This window comes from Oncorhynchus masou, chromosome 7 (genome assembly GCF_036934945.1).
Source record: "Oncorhynchus masou masou isolate Uvic2021 chromosome 7, UVic_Omas_1.1, whole genome shotgun sequence".
In the NCBI taxonomy this organism is placed as follows: domain Eukaryota; kingdom Metazoa; phylum Chordata; class Actinopteri; order Salmoniformes; family Salmonidae; genus Oncorhynchus; species Oncorhynchus masou.
Window position 1 is genome coordinate 8,461,268 of NC_088218.1, and position 25,408 is coordinate 8,486,675.

Sequence of the window (25,408 nt, forward strand, 5' to 3'; positions counted from 1 at the left end):
AGACAACGTGTGTAGTATCAGCAGGATAAAGGTTGTTCATTAAGACAACGTGTGTGTAGTATCAGCAGGATAAAGGTTGTTCATTAAGACAAGTATCAGCAGGATAAAGGTTGTTCATTAAGACAACGTGTGTGTAGTATCAGCAGGATAAAGGTTGTTCATTAAGACAACGATAAAGGTTGTTCATTGTGTAGTATCAGCAGGATAAAGGTTGTTCATTAAGACAACGTGTGTAGTATCAGCAGGATAAAGGTTGTTCATTAAGACAACGTGTGTAGTATCAGCAGGATAAAGGTCAGCAGGATGTTCATTAAGACAACGTGTGTAGTATCAGCAGGATAAAGGTTGTTCATTAAGACAACGTGTGTAGTATCAGCAGGATAAAGGCTGTTCATTAAGACAACGTGTGTAGTATCAGCAGGATAAAGGTTGTTCATTAAGACAACGTGTGTAGTATCAGCAGGATAAAGGTTGTTCATTAAGACAACGTGTGTAGTATCAGCAGGATAAAGGTTGTTCATTAAGACAACGTGTGTAGTATCAGCAGGATAAAGGTTGTTCATTAAGACAACGTGTGTAGTATCAGCAGGATAAAGGTTGTTCATTAAGACAACGTGTGTAGTATCAGCAGGATAAAGGTTGTTCATTAAGACAACGTGTAGTGTCAGTTGTTCAGACAACGTGTGTAGTATCAGCAGGATAAAGGCTGTTCATTAAGACAACGTGTGTGTAGTATCAGCAGGATAAAGGTTGTTCATTAAGACAACGTGTGTAGTATCAGCAGGATAAAGGTTGTTCATTGATGTGTAGTATCAGCAGGATAAAGGTTGTTCATTAAGACAACGTGTGTGTGTATCAGCAGGATAAAGGTTGTTATAAGACAACGTGTGTAGTATCAAAGGATAAAGGTTGTTCATTAAGACAACGTGTGTAGTATCAGCAGGATAAAGGTTGTTCATTAAGACAACAACAGGATAAAGGTTGTGTGTAGTATCAGCAGGATAAAGGCTGTTCATTAAGACAACGTGTGTAGTATCAGCAGGATAAAGGTTGTTCATTAAGACAACGTGTGTAGTATCAGCAGGATAAAGGCTGTTCATTAAGACAACGTGTGTAGTATCAGCAGGATAAAGGCTGTTCATTAAGACAACGTGTGTAGTATCAGCAGGATAAAGGCTGTTCATTAAGACAACGTGTGTAGTATCAGCAGGATAAAGGCTGTTCATTAAGACAACGTGTGTAGTATCAGCAGGATAAAGGCTGTTCATTAAGACGTGTGTAGTATCAGCAGGATAAAGGTGTGTAGTATCAGCAGGATAAAGGTTGTTCATTAAGACAACGTGTGTAGTATCAGCAGGATAAAGGCTGTTCATTAAGACAACGTGTGTAGTATCAGCAGGATAAAGGTTGTTCATTAAGACAACGTGTGTAGTATCAGCAGGATAAAGGTTGTTCATTAAGACAACGTGTGTAGTATCAGCAGGATAAAGGCTGTTCATTAAGACAACGTGTGTAGTATCAGCAGGATAAAGGCTGTTCATTAAGACAACGTGTGTAGTATCAGCAGGATAAAGGCTGTTCATTAAGACAACGTGTATCAGCAGGATAAAGGCTGTTCATTAAGACAAGTAGTATCAGCAGGATAAAGGCTGTTCATTAAGACAACGTGTGTAGTATCAGCAGGATAAAGGCTGTTCATTAAGACAACGTGTGTAGTATCAGCAGGATAAAGGCTGTTCATTAAGACAACGTGTGTAGTATCAGCAGGATAAAGGCTGCATGGTGAGAGTGTAGCACATGGGGGATGTGGGAAACTTACCCCTCAGCCTGAAGTGTCACCACTCGTGCAGCCGAGTTGTTAACGCTTCGGTGGCGCCGACTGGTAAGACTCTCCGGGAGGGCGGAGCAGATGTCCTGGGTTCGAGCATCCGTGTGAGCCCCATCAGGAGGAAGCAGTACTCGCTGAGTAAGCAGCGTGACGTCAGTTATCAGTATGCTGCTGTTACCTTGGTTACCTCTATGAACTGAACTGGAAAAGAAACTGAATCAACTGTCAAAGGACTTCTGGCCTTTTCTCTGCTTAAAGCACATGATATCATAATGTCTGGTATGTGAATATTGAATAAGATATTATTTCAGAAAATGTCAAGGTACATGTATATAAGAATATTATATACTTTGACGTGTCCATCTATTTAAATATATTAACAACAGTGAACACTAACCTGGTGTTTGTTGGTTGAAGCCAAAATATTAACTTACTAATTTAATCATGGTTTCTCAAAGAAAACATCCTATTTCTACATTGTGACTCGCAGTAATAATGTGATTTAAGGTCAGATTTGATCATAATTTGTGTACATTCTTATCCAAGTTGAACTGAGATAACAGTCATACTGCATTGTATATTCAGCTTTATGGTTTTAATAAAAATATTGTCTTCTACCATATTCCTACAGCTAGGAATATTTTTAGCCCAGTGAGCCTGTCTAACCTTTTTTTCCTGCAAAATGATCATTATTTGGTTAGTAATGGAGGCATCAAGGCTAAAAAGAGAGTCGGTGTGGTGGTATCGAGGAAAAAATGGTGTTACAAATGTCAGAGACAATGTCTGGTCCCAGTCCGCCCCTAACCAGGTGAGTGTAATTCATTACCAGGTGGAAACAAAAACAAGTGTTTTGGACCTCCAGGACCAGAGTTGAAGAGCCCTCTAGGGTCTACAGTATATACAGTATAACCTGGTAGTGTTTGAAGAAGACGTGAGTAAGAGTTGAGAGTTAGTGGACAGGTATGGTCTGTGTACCTCAACACAGGAAGCTTATCAGATATGGTGGAAAAATGGTCACAGTTCCAGTCTGCTTAAGGGGTGGCTCTCCCATAGGCACCAATGCATTAGCAGCTGGGTCTGGTCTGCTTAGTTCGCTGACTCTATATGAGCTTACCTTCCCCAGCCTCTGACCTGACTGCCACTGTTGAAGTCTTTAACCAAAGAGAGCCAGGCCCTTCCTTTAATCAACTCCAAACAGGAAGTTGTTTCAGAGTATCCTTTCTACTGCCATCTGTGGGTGATTGTGTGGTAGTTTTATCTGAACCACAGTAAATGCCCTCTCAACTGACATTTAGTTGGCAGTTAGTGACAGTTCAAGATATTACAAGAGAAGGAAACAATTAGGGACGGAAAATAAATAACATTGTATACAACAATATCCATTTATTCTTTAAATATCTCATAAATACTTTGATATAGCTATATTTTAGAATAGATTGAGAACACAGGACAAGACAATCATTTGAAATAAATATCTTAAGTATATAATACGATATATTTCAGAGTCACACAGAGGGAAAAATATGTCGATGATGATTGAATATGATTGAATATGAACAAATGCTGATGTTAATATATATTTGGAGAAATAAAATATCAAAATATAATATATGTATCTAGGCCATAATGTCACTTCCACTTTCCACCTGAGGAGTCTGGTGGGAGGAGCTATAGGAGGACAGGCTTCCATTCCAGCCATTACAATGAGCCTGTCTTCCTATAGCTCCTCCCACCAGCCTCCACTGCTAACCACCCCTGGGGGCCACTGCATTTGACACACACACACTTCTGAATATCTCACAGCTCCACCATACAGCATTTTATCTTTATTTAACGAGGCAAGTCAGTTAAGAACAAATTCTTATTTTCAATGATGGCCTAGGAACAGTGGGTTAACTGGCCTAGGAACAGTGGGTTAACTGGCCTAGGAACAGTGGGTTAACTGGCCTAGGAACAGTGGGTTAACTGGCCTAGGAACAGTGGGTTAACTGGCCTAGGAACAGGGGGTTAACTGGCCTAGGAACCGTGGGAACAGTGGGTTAACTGGCCTAGGAACAGTGGGTTAACTGGCCTAGGAACACTGGTGGGTTAACTGGCCTAGGAACAGGGGGTTAACTGGCCTAGGAACAGGGGTTAACTGGCCTAGGAGGGGGTTAAGCCTAGGAACAGTGGGTTAACTGGCCTAGGAACAGGGGGTTAACTGGCCTAGGAACAGGGGGTTAACTGCCTTTTTTTTACGTTGTCAGCTCGGGGATTCGATCTTGCAACCTTTCAGTTACTTGTCCAACACTCTAACCACTAGGCTACCTGCCGCCCCTAGCATGTGGATAGGACTTTGAGGTAAACTTCCTAGTTTTTATGGAAAGGTTATTCCCAGAGCCAGAACACAAATCCAGCTATCCTCCATAACATGTAAGAAATAGAACTAAACAAACTAGAAACATATTTCATTGCGACGAACATCATCAATTAACAAATTGTCCACAGAATGTTACGCACGCGTTAGCTATGAGTTGGCAATCATCTAAAAATATCATTTTCTGATTATGTTTAAAGCAATACAGTGTGCTTACCGGTACTACAAATTGCAATTGACAATGCAATAGAACTCAGGTCTCCAAATTCTGGTAACTTTCCTCAAACTCCTGATATACTAGCTGGAAGAGTCAAGGAATCCGAAAGTAATAAACAAGAAATCCGGGAATCCTCCAACCAAGATTTCTGGAAAACCTGGTTATTTTGGAAAAGTTAGACATTTTGCAATCCTAAATAGATCGCTCACCCAAAACAGTTCCAGTTTGAAGTAGAGCACTTCAACAGTGCATTACATGGTACAAACTGCAGAATGCAGATGACTTTGGAATGTATGGCAAGTTTGATGAATAAGTCTCCATGCCAACCTCCCAGAAAGCATCCGCACAAGGACAGCTCCGCAGCAGAGAGCATTGGCACTACACACACGGACAGACACTGACCGTTAGCACTGACAAGACAACACATGTCCACAGGGACACCAGAATATGTGGCCTACAGTATAATAGACTTTTGTACTATCCCCGTGGGTTCTAGAATGAACTATAGTGATATTATCATTGAAATAGAATCCCCTCTAACGATATGGGCACTATAGATCTGATAACCCCTCTAACGATATGGGCACTATAGATCTGATAACCCCTCTAACGATATGGGCACTATAGATCTGATAACCCCTCTAACGATATGGGCACTATAGATCTGATAACCCCTCTAACGATATGGGCACTATAGATCTGATAACCCCTCTAACGATATGGGCACTATAGATCTGATAACCCCTCTAACGATATGGGCACTATAGATCTGATAACCCCTCTAACGATATGGGCACTATAGAACTGATAACCAGCCTCTGTGGGAACTACACAGCAGTACATTTAGATCACACACAGAAGCAGACACAGCTATGAGACCGACTCACAGTGCAATAGTCATATGTGCATTATGGCACCTATTCATATCACTACTAACGCTTCTGCACTGATGCCGTCAAACAGGTGGAAATGGAGGAAGATATTCAGGATTCTTCCTTTCACATATAACTGAGTGGACAAACCATTAGGAACACCTGCTCTGACCAGGTGAATCCAGGTGAAAGCTATGATCCCTCATAAATCCACTTCAGTCAGTGTAGATGAAGGGGAGGAGACAGGTAAAAGAATGATTTTTAAGCCTTGAGACAATTGAGACATGGATTGTGTATGTGTGCCATTCAGAGGGTAAATAGGCAAGACTAATGATTTCAGTGCCTTTCAAGGGGATATGGTAGTAGGTGCCAGGCGTACCGGTTTGTGTCAAGAACTGCAACGTGTCTGGGTTTTTCACGCCCAACAGTTTCCCATGTGTATCAAGAATGGTACACCACCCAAAGGACATCCAGCCAACTTGACACAACTGTGGGAAGCACTGGAGTCAACATGGGCCAGCATCCCTGTGGAACGCTTTCCTCAACTTTCAGAGTCCGTGCCTCGACGAATTGAAGCTGTTTTGAGGGGGAAAAGGGTGTGCAACTCAATATTAGGAAGTTGTTCCTAATGTTTTTTACACAGTTTAGTTCATAACTACATCCTCTTTTCACTGATCTGGTGAAAGAACCAACATTAACCAGAAGATAGTAGACTGCAGCACACCCATCTCAGGTTTGGACTGTACCAAGCCCCATGGCACATAAAGGGACCTCAGTCAGGGAACAGACCATTATCAAGGAGCTGGAGGGGTCCTCCCAGTTCTCTAGTTTAAGGCATAAGTTGAACAAGGAGGTATCCTAACTGCTACAACTCAGAATCAGGGATCTTGTTGCCATAATGTTTTGAGTACTAGAAACCTTTCTTCAAGACATTGAAAACACAACAATAAAAAGCATCATTATAAACTCTATGACATTACTGGGACATTCTAATAATACCAAGGTGCCCATAACCAGTGACCTATTCTTTATGCATGATGCTTTCAGTACAACAGAAGGTCAGTATTACTTTGGAGGCTATTCAAAACAGAACCTGGATTTGGTTACACATAAAACAACATCCATCCACTGGGCCAAAACTGGTTGTATCAACATTGTTTCCACGTCATTTCAACCAAAATAAATCACTGTGATGACGTTGAATCAACTTATTTTTACCCAACTTTTAACCTTTGAAGTGACTTATGTCGGCTCAATCTGAAATGACCTTCACATTTCAAGCGTGCTACAATGCTGAACCTCAGCTACATGGAGACCCTAATTTTACTTCAGTTGATGTTAGGATTGTCTTCCAAGTATGACCTGCCCCACTTATAGCGCTTTGGACTCCTCTCATCTAACAGACTCAACCTCCATAAAGAGCCTCTTCTCATCTAACAGACTCAACCTCCATAAAGAGCCTCTTCTCATCTAACAGACTCAACCTCCATAAAGAGCCTCTCCATAAAGACTCAACCTCCATAAAGCCTCTTCTCATCTAACAGACTCAACCTCCATAAAGAGCCTCTTCTCATCTAACAGACTCAACCTCCATAAAGAGCCTCTTCTCATCTAACAGACTCAACCTCCATAAAGAGCCTCTTCTCATCTAACAGACTCAACCTCCATAAAGAGCCTCTTCTCATCCTCTCATCTAACAGACTCAACCTCCATAAAGAGCCTCTTCTCATCTAACAACCTCCAGAGACTCAACCTCCATAAAGAGCCTCTTCTCATCTAACAGACTCAACCTCCATAAAGAGCCTCTTCTCATCTAACAGACTCAACCTCCATAAAGAGCCTCTTCTCATCTAACAGACTCAACCTCCATAAAGAGCCTCTTCTCATCTAACAGACTCAACCTCCATAAAGAGCCTCTTCTCATCTAACAGACTCAACCTCCATAAAGAGCCTCTTCTCATCTAACAGACTCAACCTCCATAAAGAGCCTCTTCTCATCTAACAGACTCAACCTCCATAAAGAGCCTCTTCTCATCTAACAGACTCACTCCATAAAGAGCCTCTTCTCATCTAACAGACTCCATAAAGAGCCTCTTCTCATCTAACAGACTCAACCTCCATAAAGAGCCTCTTCTCATCTAACAGACTCAACCTCCATAAAGAGCCTCTTCTCATCTAACAGACTCAACCTCCATAAAGACCTCCATAAAGAGCCTCTTCTCATCTAACAGACTCCAACCTCCATAAAGAGCCTCTTCTCATCTAACAGACTCAACCTCCATAAAGAGCTTCTCATTCTCATCTAACTAACAGACTCAACCTCCATAAAGAGACTCAACCTCCATAAAGAGCCTCTTCTCATCTAACAGACTCAACCTCCATAAAGAACCTCTTCTCATCTAACAGACTCAACAGGAAAATAACAACCACCCAGTGTGTCAATTGTCAATCAATCAAACCTAGAAACCCCAAGAGGATAAATACTTTATAAGTATTAAATATAAATAATTATGTCAAATAATTATATCTATCCATCTATTAATAAATAAACATTCTGGTTTCCCCCCCCTTTTCTCGACAAAAATGCAAATGTCGAGTCATGCGTCCTCTGAAACATTAGCAGCCAAACCACGCTCCTAACACCCACCCACTTAACCCGGAGGCCAGATGCACCAATGTGTCAGAGGAAACACCATTCAACTGACTTCTAATTTCAGCCTGCAGGTGCCCGGCCCGCCACAAGGAGTCACGAGAGCACAATGAGCCAAGTAAAGCCCCCCCCGGCCAAACCCTCCCCTAACCCAGACCACGCTAGGCCAATTGTGCGCCGCCCTATGGGACTCCCGGTCACGGCCGGTTGTGACACAGCCTGGGATCGAACCTGGGTCTGTAGTGACGCTTCACTGCGATGCAGTGCCCTAGACCGCAGTGTGGCCACCTGGGAGGCCACTAATATATTATCCTAATGACAAACATACTATGTCTCTCTGCAATACTTTGACAATTATATATATTAAATATTTCTTTAAAATAGTCTTCAGGTTTAAATATAATACATTTCATAATATTATAGCTAATATACATTTAATTTCTCTAGTCAACAGTTTACCCTTCAGCAGCTTCACTGTAAACAGTTCTTGGGAGGTGACAAGGTCAACCAAAAGGTAAACAGATGTCTGTTTGTAGCAGCCAATGGCTGGAAACTCTCCCTTCTCTTTTCAATAGAACACAACAAATAGAAGGTGATCTACCTAGCAACAGTAACAGTCCCACCTGATCACCTGTTGGGACTCCATGGATTAATCCACCCTGACGTGTGAAGAAGGCATGTTGATTCTGCATTTGATTTGAATACTTTGGTATGAGATGGGTTAAAATGTCAGAGGTGAGGATGTACTGGCACTGGGACTGTAGACATAGTGAAGTGTGGATTTCATCTTGGTGCTCTAACAGGACAGAAGAGAGCAGAGAGAGAAGGAGAGAGAGGGGCAGGGGAGTGGGCAAGACGAGAACACTAACAGGTATTGGTCCTTGGCCCTGTTCTAATACTCTAAAGATGCATCTTTCCTCCCTTCTTTTCTCGAGGTAATCACTAATCTAACGTGATTGGATAGGTGAGAGCAAGGATTCTACTGCACTGATTTCACCAGTCATTTTATGTCAGATCAGATCAAGGAAGGGAGGATGCATTTTTATTTTCAGAGTATTCCAACAGGTTCCTCATTTTTCAAACACCCTCTGACCTCCTTTAGCTAGAAATATACAGAGTTATCAGGCAGCTCAATGTCTAAACACAGACTCCAAAGATATAGAAGGGGACCGAAACAGAGAAGCCACCCTGCCAGGGTCATAACTAGGGCCAGGAGTTTCCCCAGCCGGACCATGTGATTTAACCTAAAGGGTCAAAACTCCGGGCCCTAGTTATAGCCTACGTCTGTAGTTTAGAGCCTTGTAACTAGGGCCAGGACTTTTTCCTAGTGCGGTCACGCAAGTTCAGTCAGGGAAAAACTCCTGGCCCTAGTTATAACGTTACGTTACGAGTTTTGTTACTGAAATGTTAACAAAACGTTACTGAAACGTTACAGGGACGCTTCTCAGACGTGGGACTCATCCAGGTCCAGGTCGACTGGGGAGATGGGGAGGGGGGAGCGGCGGGGGGGCAGGGCGGGGGAGTGGTGTGGGGCCAGGGCGGGCAAGCGGCGGGGGGAGAGTAGGGGGGCGAGCAGGGGGTTCTCTGTGCCCCCATTGTCCTCTGAAATGTGGAGGAGGGTGTCTACGTTCCTCCCCAGCAGGGCAGTCGTGTCCTCGTCCTCGGGGCTCTCGGGGGTCTGATGGGAGGACGGACCAGGATGGAAGAGGTGGGTGGGGGGAGCGGGGGGTCGGATCCCCAGGATCGGCAGAGGGGGGAGGGGAGAACAGGTGCGAGAGATGGGGAGAGGTGGAGGAGGGAGAGGAGAGCAGGAGGAGGGTGGGGTGGGGGTGGAGGCGCGGGATATGGGGAGAGGTGGAGGAGGGAGAGGAGAACAGGAGGAGGGTGGGGTGGGGGTAAAGGCGCGGGAGATGGGGAGAGGTGGAGGAGGGAGAGGAGAGCAGGAGGAGGGTGGGGTGGGGGTGGAGGCGCGGGAGATGGGGAGAGGTGGAGGAGGGAGAGGAGAGCAGGAGGAGGGTGGGGTGGGGGTGGAGGCGCGGGAGATGGAGGGCCGAGGAGAGAGGCTGCTGCGGAGGCCCCACTGTTCTCGTTTCTCCTTGCTCTCCATCGATAACTAGAACCAGGAAACAAGTGGGAGAAGAGTGATATTTCAAAGACTTACTTAGTCCATGCTGTTAAATATAGAGAACTCACATTCATTCCCATCTCTCTCTGTCTCTTCTGGAATGAGCGATGACTTAAATGAATAATCCTCTCAAAACCACTAATTAATATGATTTATAGGGTTAAACAACACTAATATGGGAGCAAAACATTTTGAGTGAAGAAATGTGTAATTTTGTCGTTATAATAAGGTTGGTAGCAACATGTGAAAATTGTTGTGGAAATCTTGCACCTCAAGCCGACTAGAAAACCTCTAACGCAATGATCTCTCGCTGGGCTTTTTACAGTCTATGCTAGGTAGCTAGCTAGCAAACGTAGCTACACACAGTAATACCAAAGTAATTGTCAGTGTGTGAAGTAGCTAGCTAGCTGAAAAAGTCTACAAACTCACCATGTCCAACCCATTCATTATATTTATATGCTTTCACCTGCAGATTGTCTACCTCGAGGAGTGGAGGGTCTTAAATTGCTATGGCTACGGCCTTTTCCCACGCTTTCTCACCAGGGCAGAACAAATGCACCCTCTCATTTAAGCCACGGAAGTTCAAGGCACTGTTAGCAGAAAGCAGGATCCCCCATTATAATGAATGGAAAAATTGCAATCTTCGTGGTCAATCTTCATGTAAATAAAAAATGGTTTAGAAGACAGTCATGGTACCAATAATTGTTTCTAATATACCAGATGTATGTGCTCTAACCGATTCTTTCAAAATCGCACACAGAAGAAGTTCTAAGGATAATTGTGTTGCTAATGGCAGCATGCCCTGTTCGGCCTTCTACTGGAGTTCATCAGAGTGGGCAGCACTGAGTTAACTTGCAACATCACTTCCTGGAGTAGCATGTTGTCTCCATGAGAAGCCATTTTAGGAGGTCCATTGCAGCCCGTTTTATCTCAATATCAAATCATTTCTGGGTAAAAATTAAGAACCTTGTTGTGAATGTTTTCAATTAAAATGGTCAAAACGTAACAAAAATAGCTTCTTAGCAAAGAGACATTTCTAGAGCAAGAGTTTTGCTAGGACTGCCTGGGAGTGGTCTGAGTGGGGAGGGGAAACTGAAAACTAGCTGTTATTGGTTTGGAACTCTTTCTTATTGTTGTCAACAGGCAGGCCAAAACTCCATCCCACCAAAACAGGAAGACATTTCAGGTGGTCTTTACAAACAGCTCTTAAGGTAAAGGGGAGTTATCATAATTTTCACAGTATTATTACAACCTCAGTGTGGAAATAGATATAAAACACATTTTTGAATGTACTGGGCCTCTGACCAACTTCATTTGGCTTCAATGCGCTATTGAGTCTTCACATAGAAATGAATGGTGTGACGTGATCAATGGCGTTGTCTTTTAATATACCCTTCATTATTTACCACAGAAACAGACACAGGCCATCGAGAGGAGGGAGAGGAGAAACAGACACAGGCCAGGGTGAGGAGGGAGAGGAGAAACAGACACAGGCCAGGGTGAGGAGGGAGAGGAGAAACAGACACAGGCCAGGGAGAGGAGGGAGAGGAGAAACAGACACAGGCCAGGGAGAGGAGAAACAGACACAGGCCAGGGAGAGGAGGGAGAGGAGAAACAGACACAGGCCAGGGAGAGGAGAAACAGACACAGGCCAGGGAGAGGAGGGAGAGGAGAAACAGACACAGGCCAGGGAGAGGAGGGAGAGGAGAAACAGACACAGGCCAGGGAGAGGAGGGAGAGGAGAAACAGACACAGGCCAGGGTGAGGAGGGAGAGGAGAAACAGACACAGGCCAGGGAGAGGAGGGAGAGGAGAAACAGACACAGGCCAGGGAGAGGAGGGAGAGGAGAAACAGACACAGGCCAGGGAGAGGAGGGAGAGGAGAAACAGACACAGGCCAGGGAGAGGAGGGAGAGGAGAAACAGACACAGGCCAGGGAGAGGAGGGAGAGGAGAAACAGACACAGGCCAGGGGAGGGAGAGGAGGGAGAGGAGAAACAGACACAGGCCAGGGAGAGGAGGGAGAGGAGAAACAGACACAGGCCAGGGAGAGGAGGGAGAGGAGAAACAGACACAGGCCAGGGTGAGGAGGGAGAGGAGAAACAGACACAGGCCAGGGTGAGGAGGGAGTGGAGAAACAGGCACAGGCCAGGGTGAGGAGGGAGAGGAGAAACAGACACAGGCCAGGGAGAGGAGGGAGAGGAGAAACAGACACAGGCCAGGGAGAGGAGGGAGAGGAGAAACAGACACAGGCCAGGGAGAGGAGGGAGAGGAGAAACAGACACAGGCCAGGGAGAGGAGAAACAGACACAGGCCAGGGAGAGGAGGGAGAGGAGAAACAGACACAGGCCAGGGAGAGGAGGGAGAGGAGAAACAGACACAGGCCAGGGAGAGGAGGGAGAGGAGAAACAGACACAGGCCAGGGAGAGGAGGGAGAGGAGAAACAGACACAGGCCAGGGAGAGGAGGGAGAGGAGAAACAGACACAGGCCAGGGAGAGGAGGGAGAGGAGAAACAGACACAGGCCAGGGAGAGGAGGGAGAGGAGAAACAGACACAGGCCAGGGAGAGGAGGGAGAGGAGAAACAGACAGGCCAGGGAGAGGAGGGAGAGGAGGCACAGGCCAGGGAGAGGAGGGAGAGGAGAAACAGACACAGGCCAGGGAGAGGAGGGAGAGGAGAAACAGACACAGGCCAGGGAGAGGAGGGAGAGGAGAAACAGACACAGGCCAGGGAGAGGAGGGAGAGGAGAAACAGACACAGGCCAGGGTGAGGAGGGAGAGGAGAAACAGACACAGGCCAGGGCGAGGAGGGAGAGGAGAAACAGACACAGGCCAGGGAGAGGAGGGAGAGGAGAAACAGACACAGGCCAGGGACACAGGCCAGGAGGGAGAGTGGAGAAACAGACACAGGCCAGGGAGAGGAGGGAGAGGAGAAACAGACACAGGCCAGGGAGAGGAGGGAGAGGAGAAACAGACACAGGCCAGGGAGAGGAGGGAGAGGAGAAACAGACACAGGCCAGGGAGAGGAGGGAGAGGAGAAACAGACACAGGCCAGGGAGAGGAGGGAGAGGAGAAACAGACACAGGCCAGGGTGAGGAGGGAGAGGAGAAACAGACACAGGCCAGGGTGAGGAGGGAGTGGAGAAACAGACACAGGCCAGGAGAAACAGACACAGGCCAGGGAGAGGAAACAGGAGGAGGGAGAAAGGAGAAACAGACACAGGCCAGGGAGAGGAGGGAGAGGAGAAACAGACACAGGCCAGGGAGAGGGGAGAGGGGAGAGGAGAAACAGACACAGGCCAGGGAGAGGAGGGAGAGGAGAAACAGACACAGGCCAGGGAGAGGAGGGAGAGGAGAAACAGACACAGGCCAGGGCCGAGGAGGAGGCCAGGAGAAACAGAAACACAGGCCAGGGAGAGGAGGGAGAGGAGAAACAGACACAGGCCAGGGAGAGGAGGGAGAGGAGAAACAGACACAGGCCAGGGAGAGGAGGGAGAGGAGAAACAGACACAGGCCAGGGAGAGGAGGGAGAGGAGAAACAGACACAGGCCAGGGAGAGGAGGGAGAGGAGAAACAGACACAGGCCAGGGAGAGGAGGGAGAGGAGAAACAGACACAGGCCAGGGAGAGGAGGGAGAGGAGAAACAGACACAGGCCAGGGAGAGGAGGGAGAGGAGAAACAGACACAGGCCAGGGTGAGGAGGGAGAGGAGAAACAGACACAGGCCAGGGAGAGGAGGGAGAGGAGAAACAGACACAGGCCAGGGAGAGGAGGGAGAGGAGAAACAGACACAGGCCAGGGAGAGGAGGGAGAGGAGAAACAGACACAGGCCAGGGCGAGGAGGGAGAGGAGAAACGGGCATTGTGTGATGGTAGTTGAAGAAGAAACTGAGTTGAATAATTTGTTCCACTATTTAGTTTCAAGTGTCCCCATACAATCTATTGGCTGATTTGGCGATATGGAGTGCAGCTAGTTGTTTTAAAAACTTTATGAAATCTGATATTCCTTATCCCCAGTGACGAGAACCTTATCGTGATGACGCATTACAACATGATTTCCTGATTTCAAATCAAATTAAATACAATTTACCAGACAAACCACATAGAAGTTAAATAATCAAATAGTTATTTTACCCACTTATAGAGCACCACAATGAGAGGAGTTTCATGTCTGGAGTGGATTATCACTTTATGCCTAATTTACACCCTAAGAAAGTTCAAAATGCAAGCTATGCAAAATGGCCGTTCTGCGTACCTTCTTACCAAGTAAACATGATACAAACTACAGAAGCCTGTGAGAATCAACAATGTCATAAAATATCCTTACTCCCCCAGTCATACCTGTTTCTTGGCAGGGCTGTGGAGGTCAGCTTTGACGGTGGCCGAGGATGAGGCCCCAGGGGCAGCAGGGGGAGCGATTGGAGGGGCCGGGCTGGCCTTCCTGCCCTCTGGGTGCGCATTGGCGCCACCGGGGTCGGGGGACTTTGCCTGAGCCTGCTGGCCCTCTGTGAAGGTGACCACCCTCTTCTGGTCCCACACGTGGGTGGCTGAGGAGACATCACAGTCATCACATACACAGTCCATCACAGTGCCACCTTGGGGACTAGCGGACACACTACAACTACCAGGGGTGAGGGAGAGGAGTGGAGGGGGCGGGAGCGAGGGGGGGATGCAAGACAGACATGCAGAGCAACGTATCAGGTGAGAGGTTTCAGAGAGAGGGCGTTGTTACGTTGCAAGAGGAGAGGGGGGAAGTATAGGTGTCTCACCTTCGCAGTCCAATAAAGTTTCTTTATTTCGAATCGAAACAAAGGCATAAACAGAACACAGAATGAACAGAGTCAGTTATTGGGGTCGGAGGTGACGGGATAAAGACACATTGGAACAGAGACAACGGTGTGAATGAGGAGGATCGGTACATGTCAGTTCAAGTCAACACAGTTGGAGGAGTCAGATTGTCAGAGATGCGTTCATGAGCAAATACTGAGTATTAATAGTTAATATCCCAAGGTCTGAATGTGAACTGCAGTGTGCTTGATCTGAAGTGTAGGGCAAGTTTGCTATTGTTACACAATCTCTCTCACACAACAGACACACACACACACACACACACACACACACACACAGTTACCCAGAGGTTTGTTCTTGGGCTGGATGCTCCTGCGGGTGGCGGAGAGTCGGGCTCCAGAGCGACCTGGTCCTCGCGCCTCACTCTTCGGAAGAGACAGCAGGGGGCGTCGCAACTGCATTGAAATATTAATCAACCCAATCCACATATCATTTCCACTGTGAATGTCAATGGGGATAGCCTCTTCATCATTATCCACAATTAGGGACATCGTTTTCCCTGACCATGTGACAAGACCAGAGCTGCGTTCAGTACGCAGAAAATGTAGTGGAACATTCAATGAAGCGGAAACAGTGCTGTACTGAACGACCTGGGAAACGGGGAAGGGTTGGGTGTTCAAAATGCACTGCTGCCCTTTAAATACTTCACTCATTGCTTCAGCCACACCCCGATACACCCACCGCACCCTGATACACCCCACCACACCCCGATACACCCCACCGCACCCCGATACACCCCACCGCACCCCAATACACCCCACCGCACCCCGATACACCCCACCGCACCCTGATACACCCCACCGCACCCTGATACACCCACCACACCCCGATACACCCACCACACCCCGATACACCCACCGCACCCTGATACACCCCACCGCACCCTGATACACCCCACCGCACCCTGATACACCCCACCGCACCCCGATACACCCCACCGCACCCCAATACACCCCACCGCACCCCGATACACCCCACCGCACCCCGATACACCCCACCGCACCCCGATACACCCCACCGCACCCGATACACCCCACCGCACCCCGATACACCCACCGCACCCGATACACCCCACCGCACCCCGATACACCCCACCGCACCCCGATACACCCACCGCACCCCGATACACCCCACCGCACCCCGATACACCCACCGCACCCCGATACACCCACCGCACCCCGATACACCCCACCGCACCCCGACACCCCCGCCACACCCCGATACACCCTGCCACCCCGATACACCCCGCCACCCCGATACACCCTGCCACCCCGATACACCCCGCCACCCCGATACACCCCGCGACACATCCCCGACACACCCCGCCACCCCGATACACCCCCGACATCCCGCGACACGACACCCCGATACATCCCGCGACACCCCCGATAACACCCCCGATACACCCTGCCCCCGCACCCCAATGCCACCCCGCCGCACCCCAATGCACCCCGCGACACCCCCCGATACACCCCGCGACACCCCCCGATACACGCTGCCACCCCGATACACCCCGCCGCACCCTGCCACACACACCAAATGGAAACAAACCGTATAAACCAGGGTTAATTGAAGTTATTCAATTCGGGTGGTAAACTGAAATTCAAATTCAATAATTGAGAACAATGCATTTAAAAAACAAAGATTTTCTAAATAAACTTAAAAGGAGCTATTTGTTTAAAAAGTCTCAGTTCCACCTGTAAGACTACTCTCACCTGTCTCAGTCCTCTATTGCGTCCCAGCGGAGGTTGGTTCAAGAGGTTCTGCTGGCCTGGTTCACTCTGCACACTGGCCACCCTACACAACCCAACCAGACAGACAGAGAGACAGACAGAGAGACACAGAGACAAACAGACAAACATGCAGAGACAGCGAGACAGACAGACATGCAGACATGCAGAGACACAGAGACAGACAGATAGACATGCAGAGACAGACAGACAAAACCAATCAGTACAACACAGAGGTAGTGCTTCTCCTAATGAACTCTCTCTCTCTTTCACTGAGACACATAGGAGAGTCAAGAGGACGTGTGTCTGTCCACTGCTCCTTCCATTCTTCCCATCTCTCCCCACTCACCCAATCACTCCACTGTACACCACACCGACACACCCACCAATCAAGGACACCCAATCACAGCACAAGAATACACCAAAACACAAAGGGGATTATGAGGTCTGGAGTGATCTGTGTTCTTATGTAGACAGCTCGTACCATATTACCAGCACTGAACTAGAACATGAACCTATCTGGTAATGTTAGACTTGTTGATAAGATAAATGATGGATTGCCACTCCAGTACCCCATGCCCCACAGATTGGTATCCTGGAGAGGACGTCCAATTTGAACAGTGAAAAGCCTGAAACAGTATGAAGACCATGATGGCACCGATGGACTGAGCAGGCTGAGACACACTACCACTGGCTCCCCAGCGTCCTCACACCGCCCAGGGACTTAAAGGGTTAAAGAGGCAACAGCGGATGACTTGAGATGGGTGGGTGGATCAGTGTGGTAGCTACGAGGGGGAACAAGAGACTACGTTACATTAGACCTATACGAAGAGGAAGGGTGATAGACCAACGGCGGTTTTGATTGGATGAGATAATGAGTGAGGAAAACGAAGAAGTCGGAGGAGGCCGTCCGACTGGCCCGAGCCTCCCCCAAACTGCACACAGAGAGACGCAGAGAGACACAACACACAGGGGGGCTGTGACTTGACACTGTACCTAGACAGGTTACCCTCTTCCAGTCCTTGAGACTCATCTAGCACATTGGGTTCACTGCAGAGGAGGGGGCAGGAGGGGAAAAGGGGTTTAGGGAGGGAGGAGAGCATGCTGCCCAATGTCCAAGGCCCCTCTTCGTATGGGTCTCCTATAGCCCGGTAGCTGGATCAGCTTGTCAGGAACTTCCCATTGATCTAGGGCCCTGCTTGAATACTCTAAATACGCATCCTTCCTCCCTTACTTGAAGAAATCCTTGGCAGGAAGGGTGTGTTTTTAAAGTATTCAAACAAAATCAAATCAAATTGTATTTGTCACGTGCGCCGAATTCACCTTACAGTGAAATGCTTAATTACAACCCCTAACCAACAATGCAGTTAAGAAAAATAACTTTTAAAAAAGTATGGAAAAAAAGTAACAAATAATTTAAAATAACAATAGCGAGGCTTTATACAGGGGGTACCGGTACAGAGTCAATGTGGAGACTATATACAGGGGGTACCGGTACAGAGTCAATGTGGAGGCTATATACAGGGGGTACCGGTACAGAGTCAATGTGGAGGCTATATACAGGGGGTACCGGTACAGAGTCAATGTGGAGACTATATACAGGGGGTACCGGTACAGAGTCAATGTGGAGGCTATATACAGGGGTACGGTACAGAGTCAATGTGGAGACTATATACAGGGGTACCGGTACAGAGTCAATGTGGAGACTATATACAGGGGGTACCGGTACAGAGTCAATGTGGAGGCTATATACAGGGGTACCGGTACAGAGTCAATGTGGAGGCTATATACAGGGGTACCGGTACAGAGTCAATGTGGAGGCTATATACAGGGGTACCGGTACAGAGTCAATGTGGAGGCTATATACAGGGGGTACCGGTACAGAGTCAATGTGGAGACTATATACAGGGGGTACCGGTACAGAGTCAATGTGGAGGCTATATACAGAGGGTACGGTACAGAGTCAATGTGGAGGCTATATACAGGGGGTACCGGTACAGAGTCAATGTGGAGGCTATATACAGGGGGGGTAGAGTCAATGTGGAGGTACAGAGTCAATGTGTCAATGTGGAGGCTATATACAGGGGTACCGGTACAGAGTCAATGGTCAATGTGGAGGCTATATACAGGGGGTACCGGTACAGAGTCAATGTGGAGGCTATATACAGGGGGTACCGGTACAGAGTCAATGTGGAGGCTATATACAGGGGTACCGGTACAGAGTCACAGAGTCAATGTGGAGGCTATATACAGGGGTACCGGTACAGAGTCAATGTGGAGGCTATATACAGGGGTACCGGTACAGAGTCAATGTGGAGGCTATATACAGGGGGTACCGGTACAGAGTCAATGTGGAGGCTATATACAGGGGGTACCGGTACAGAGTCAATGTGGAGGCTATATACAGGGGGTACCGGTACAGAGTCAATGAGTCAATGTGGAGGCTATATACAGGGGTACCGGTACAGAGTCAATGTGGAGGCTATATACATGTGGGGTACCAGGTACAGATGAGTCAATGTGGAGGCTATATACAGGGGGTACCGGTACAGAGTCAATGTGTCAATGTGGAGGCTATATACAGGGGTACCGGTACAGAGTCAATGTGGAGGCTATATACAGGGGGTACCGGTACAGAGTCAATGTGTCAATGTGGAGGCTATATACAGGGGGTACCGGTACAGAGTCAATGAGTCAATGTGGAGGCTATATACAGGGGGTACCGGTACAGAGTCAATGTGTCAATGTGGAGGCTATATACAGGGGGTACTATATACAGGTACAGAGTCAATGTGGAGGCTATATACAGGGGGTACAGTACAGAGTCAATGTCAATGTGGAGGCTATATACAGGGGGTACAGAGTACAGAGTCAATGTGGAGGCTATATACAGGGGGTACCGGTACAGAGTCAATGTGGAGGCTATATACAGGGGGTACCGGTACAGAGTCAATGTGGAGGCTATATACAGGGGGTACCGGTACAGTCAAGTCAATGTGGAGGCTATATACAGGGGGTACCGGTACAGAGTCAATGTGTCAATGTGGAGGCTATATACAGGGGGTACCGGTACAGTCAATGTGGAGGCTATATACAGGGGTACCGGTACAGAGTCAATGTGGAGGCTATATACAGGGGGTACCGGTACAGAGTCAATGTGGAGGCTATATACATACCGGTACAGAGATGTGGAGGCTATATACAGGGGTACCGGTACAGAGTCAATGTGGAGGCTATATACAGGGGGTACCGGTACAGAGTCAATGTGGAGGCTATATACAGGGGGTACCGGTACAGAGTCAATGTGGAGGCTATATACAGGGGGTACCGGTACAGAGTCAATGGGTAGGCTATATACAGGGGGTACCGGTACAGAGTCAATGTGTCAATGTGGAGGCTATATACAGGGGTACCGGTACAGAGTCAATGTGGAGGCTATATACAGGGGGTACCGGTACAGAGTCAATGTGGAGGCTATATACAGGGGTACCGGTACAGAGTCAAGTCAATGTGGAGGCTATATACAGGGGGTACCGGTACAGAGTCAATGTGGAGGCTATATACAGGGGGTACCGGTACAGAGTCAATGTGTGGAGGCTATATACAGGGGGTACCGGTACAGAGTCAATGTGGAGGCTATATACAGGGGGTACCGGTACAGAGTCAATGTGGAGGCTATATACAGGGGGTACCGGTACAGAGTCAATGTGTCAATGTGGAGGCTATATACAGGGGGTACCGGTACAGAGTCAATGTGGAGGCTATATACAGGGGGTACCGGTACAGAGTCAATGTGTCAATGTGGAGGCTATATACAGGGGGTACCGGTACAGAGTCAATGTGGAGGCTATATACAGGGGGTACCGGTACAGAGTCAATGTGGAGGCTATATACAGGGGGTACCGGTACAGAGTCAATGTGGAGGCTATATACAGGGGGTACCGGTACAGAGTCAATGTGTCAATGTGGAGGCTATATACAGGGGGTACCGGTACAGAGTCAATGTGTCAATGTGGAGGCTATATACAGGGGGTACCAGAGTCACAGTGTCAATGTGGAGGCTATATACAGGGGGTACCGGTACAGAGTCAATGTGGAGGCTATATACAGGGGGTACCGGTACAGAGTCAATGTGGAGGCTATATACAGGGGGTACCGGTACAGAGTCAAGTCAATGTGGAGGCTATATACAGGGGGTACCGGTACAGAGTCAATGTGGAGGCTATATACAGGGGGTACCGGTACAGAGTCAATGTGTCAATGTGGAGGCTATATACAGGGGGTACCGGTACAGAGTCAATGTGTCAATGTGGAGGCTATATACAGGGGGTACCGGTACAGAGTCAATGTGTCAATGTGGAGGTACCGGTACATAGTCAATGTGGAGGCTATATACAGGGGGTCAATGAGTCAATGTGGAGGCTATATACAGGGGGTACCGGTACAGAGTCAATGTGGAGGCTATATACAGGGGTACCGGTACAGAGTCAATGTGGAGGCTATATACAGGGGGTACCGGTACCGAGTCAATGTGTCAATGTGGAGGCTATATACAGGGGGTACCGGTACAGAGTCAATGTGGAGGCAATGTGGATATACAGGGGGTACCGGTACAGAGTCAATGTGGAGGCTATATACAGGGGGTACCGGTACAGAGAGTCAATGTGGAGGCTATATACAGGGGTACCGGTACAGTCAATGTGGAGGCACAGGGGGTACCGGTACAGAGTCAATGTGGAGGCTATATACAGGGGGTACCGGTACAGAGTCAATGTGTCAATGTGGAGGCTATATACAGGGGTACCGGTACAGAGTCAATGTGGTCAATGTGGAGGCTATATACAGGGGGTACCAATGTGGAGGGTCAAGAGTCAATGTGGAGGCTATATACAGGGGGTACCGGTACAGAGTCAATGTGGAGGCTATATACAGGGGGTACCGGTACAGAGTCAATGTGGAGGCTATATACAGGGGGGTTACAGGTCAATGTGTCAATGTGGAGGCTATATACAGGGGTACCGGTACAGAGTACTATATACAGGGGGAGTACAGAGTCAATGTGGAGGCTATATACAGGGGGTGTACAGAGTCAATGTGGAGGCTATATACAGGGGGTACCGGTACAGAGTCAATGTGGAGGCTATATACAGGGGGTACAGAGTACAGAGTCAATGTGGAGGCTATATACAGTACAGAGGTGGACCACCGGTACAGAGTCAATGTGTCAATGTGGAGGCTATATACAGGGGTACCGGTACAGAGTCAATGTGCGGGGGCACCGGTTAGTCAAGGTAATTGAGGTAATATGTACATGTAGAGTTATTAAAGTGACTATGCATAGATAAAACACAGCCAATCTCTCTGCTAAAACTACTATGACTTGTAGCATTCCTCACTTCCTGTCTGTTCATCTAGCATGCTGTTCTCCAGAAAAGGGTACACAAATAAACAGAAATAAACAGCTTTAAACAACACAAATAGTATGACTATGATTGTGGCTTCTGAAGTGACGGTGTTTTACATGTACTGAACGTGGTGATGTGTGGACAGTCATAGTGTAATCCAGTGTTGAGCAGTGAGGTGATGTGTGGACAGTCATAGTACAATCTAGTGTGGATGTGTGTTTGTGTGTGTAGGGGTAGGGTTTTGTGTGTGTAGGGGTAGGGTTTTGTGTGTAGGGTTGTGTGTATGTAGGGGTGTGTGTGTGTGTGTGTGTGCATGCAGAGGTGTGTGTAGGGGTGTGTGTGTGTGTGTGTGTGCAGGCGTGTGTGTGTGTGTGTAGGGTGTGTGTGTAGGTAATTGTGTGTGTAGGGGTAGGGTTTTGTGTGTGTAGGGGTAGGGTTTTGTGTGTAGGGTTGTGTGTATGTAGGGGTGTGTGTGTGTGTGTGTGTGTGTGTGTGTGTGTGTGTGTGTAGGGTGTGTGTGTAGGTAATTGTGTGTGTAGGGGTAGGGTTTTGTGTGTGTAGGGGTAGGGTTTTGTGTGTAGGGTTGTGTGTATGTAGGGGTGTGTGTGTGTGCAGAGGGTGTGTGTGTGTGTGTGTGTGTTACCTGTGGCTGGGCAGCATGGTGCTGCGGGTGCTGGGCTCAGGCTGGGCGCTGCCCGTGGCGTGACTAGAGAAGCGTCGCTGGGTGATGAGCCTGGGCAGGAAGACCTCATGTTCACTCACCACACTGGGAATACTGATAGAGTCATCTAGAGGAGAGAGAGGAGGGGAGGGAGAGACAGAGAGAGAGAGGTAGGGGAGGAGGTAGGGAAAGAGAGAGAGGTAGGGGAGGAGGTAGGGACAGAGAGAGAGGGAGGGGAGGAGGTAGGGACAGAGAGAGAGGTAGGGGAGGAGGTAGGGACAGAGAGAGGTAGGGGAGGAGGTAGGGACAGAGAGAGAGAGGGAGGAGGTAGGGAAAGGAGGTAGGGGAGGAGGTAGGGACAGTGAGAGAGGGAGGGGAGGGAGAGGAGAGAGAGAGAGGGTAGGGAGAGTAGGGGAGGAGGTAGGGACAGAGAGAGAGGTAGGGACAGAGAGAGAGTTAGGGGAGGAGGTAGGGACAGAGAGAGAGAGGTAGGGGAGGAGGTAGGGACAGAGAGAGAGGTAGGGGAGGGAGAGACAGGAGAGAGGGAGGGAGGGGAAGAGGAGGTAGGGACAGAGAGAGAGGAGGGGAGGGGAGGGACAGAGAGAGGGGTTAGGGACAGGAGAGAGAGAGGTAGGGGAGGAGGTAGGGACAGAGAGAGAGAGGGAGGGAGGGGAGGGGGAGGTAGGGACAGAGACAGGAGAGGTAGGGACAGAGAGTAGGAGGAGGTAGGGACAGAGAGAGAGGTAGTGGTAGGATAGTAGAGGAGGGGGTGTCTGACTCAGAGATAGAGTGGAGAGGTAGGGACAGAGAGGTAGGGGGGAGTAGACGGACTCAGAGAGAGGTAGGGACAGAGAGAGAGATAGGAGGAGGAGGGACAGAGAGAGGGAGGTAGGAGGTTGTCTGACTCAGTGATAGAGAGTAGAGGACAGTCTAGTAGAGGTAGGGTAGTGATAGGGGTGTCTGACTCAGTGAGAGTGATAGGGTAGTGATAATAGTAGTAGGAGGGGTGTCTGACTCAGGATAGAGTGATAGTGGTAGTGATAGTAGTAGGAGAGAGGTGGACTCAGTGATAGAGTGATAGTGGTAGGAGTAGTAGAGGAGGGTATCTGACTCAGTGATAGAGGTAGTGATAGTGAGTAGGTAGGAGGGGTATCTGACTCAGTGATAGAGTGATAGTGGGTAATACTAGTAGGAGGGGTGTCTGACTCAGTGATAAAGTGATAGTGGTAGTGATAGTAGTAGGAGGGTTGTCTGACTCAGTGATAGAGTGATAGTGGTAGTGATAGTAGTAGGAGGGGTGTCTGACTCAGTGATAGAGTGATAGTGGTAGTGATAGTAGTAGGTAGGAGGGGTATCTGACTCAGTGATAGAGTGATAGTGGTAGTGAGTAGTAGGTAGGAGGGGTGTCTGACTCAGTGATAGAGTGATAGTGGTAGTGTAGTAGGTAGGAGGGGTATCTGACTCAGTGATAGTGATAGTAGTGATAGTGGTAGTGATAGTAGTAGGAGGGGTATCTGACTCAGTGATAGAGTGATAGTGGTAGTGATAGTAGTAGGAGGGGTGTCTGACTCAGTGATAGAGTGATAGTGGTAGTGATAGTAGTAGGAGGGTGTCTGACTCAGTGATAGAGTGATAGTGGTAGTGATAGTAGTAGGTAGGAGGGGTATCTGACTCAGTGATAGTGATAGAGGTAGTGATAGTAGTAGGTAGGAGGGGTATCTGACTCAGTGATGATAGTGGTAGTGATAGTAGTAGGTAGGAGGGGTATCTGACTCAGTGATAGAGTGATAGTGGTAGTGATAGTAGTAGGAGGGGTGTCTGACTCAGTGATAGAGTGATAGTGGTAGTGATAGTAGTAGGGGGTGTCTGACTCAGATATCTGAAGTGATAGTGGTAGTGATAGTAGTAGGAGGGGTGTCTGACTCAGTGATAGAGTGTAGTGGTAGTGATAGTAGTAGGAGGGGTGTCTGACTCAGTGATAGTGGTAGTGATAGTAGTAGGTAGGAGGGTGTCTGACTCAGTGATAGAGTGATAGTGGTAGTGATAGTAGTAGTAGGTAGGAGGGGTATCTGACTCAGTGATAGATAGTGGTAGTGATAGTAGTAGGTAGGAGGGGTATCTGACTCAGTGATAGTGGTAGTGTAGTAGTAGTAGGTAGGAGGGGTGTCTGACTCAGTGATAGAGTGATAGTGGTAGTGATAGTAGTAGGAGGGGTGTCTGACTCAGTGATAGAGTGAGTGGTAGTGTAGGTAGGAGGGGTATCTGACTCAGTGATAGAGTGATAGTAGTAGGTAGGAGGGGTGTCTGACTCAGTGATAGAGTGATAGGTAGTGATAGTAGTAGTAGGAGGGGTATCTGACTCAGTGATAGTGGTAGTGATAGTAGTAGGAGGAGGGGTGTCTGACTCAGTGATAGAGTGATAGTGGTAGTGATAGTAGTAGGTAGGAGGGGTGTCTGACTCAGTGATAGAGTGATAGTGGTAGTGATAGTAGTAGGAGGGTGTCTGACTCAGTGATAGAGTGATAGTGGTAGTGATAGTAGTAGTAGGAGGGGTATCTGACTCAGTGATCAGTGATAGAGTGATAGTGGTAGTGATAGTAGTAGTAGGAGGGGTATCTGACTCAGTGATAGTGGTAGTGATAGTAGTAGGTAGGAGGGGTGTCTGACTCAGTGATAGAGTGATAGTGGTAGTGATAGTAGTAGGAGGGGTGTCTGACTCAGT

At 48.0% G+C, this 25,408-nt stretch overlaps 1 protein-coding gene across 3 annotated transcripts in view; it reads right to left on the reverse strand.

Moving 5' to 3' along the window:
- Positions 1 to 7,606: 7,606 nt before the first annotated feature.
- The window catches only part of LOC135543154 (protein unc-80 homolog), a 30,617-nt gene continuing 12,815 nt past the window's right edge, over positions 7,607 to 25,408 (reverse strand). Inside the window, exons 3-9 of one of the 3 annotated variants that reach the window (XM_064970235.1) lie at positions 22,669 to 22,813; positions 17,617 to 17,670; positions 16,606 to 16,687; positions 15,174 to 15,285; positions 14,812 to 14,832; positions 14,384 to 14,589; positions 7,607 to 10,036 (exon numbers count right to left, since the gene is read on the reverse strand). In XM_064970235.1, the coding sequence (XP_064826307.1) occupies positions 9,368 to 10,036; positions 14,384 to 14,589; positions 14,812 to 14,832; positions 15,174 to 15,285; positions 16,606 to 16,687; positions 17,617 to 17,670; positions 22,669 to 22,813 (1,289 nt within the window). In that variant the 3' untranslated portion in view covers positions 7,607 to 9,367. The remainder of the gene's footprint in view (positions 10,037 to 14,383; positions 14,590 to 14,811; positions 14,833 to 15,173; positions 15,286 to 16,605; positions 16,688 to 17,616; positions 17,671 to 22,668; positions 22,814 to 25,408) is intronic. The other 2 variants (XM_064970237.1, XM_064970236.1) reach the window with 2 other exon arrangements.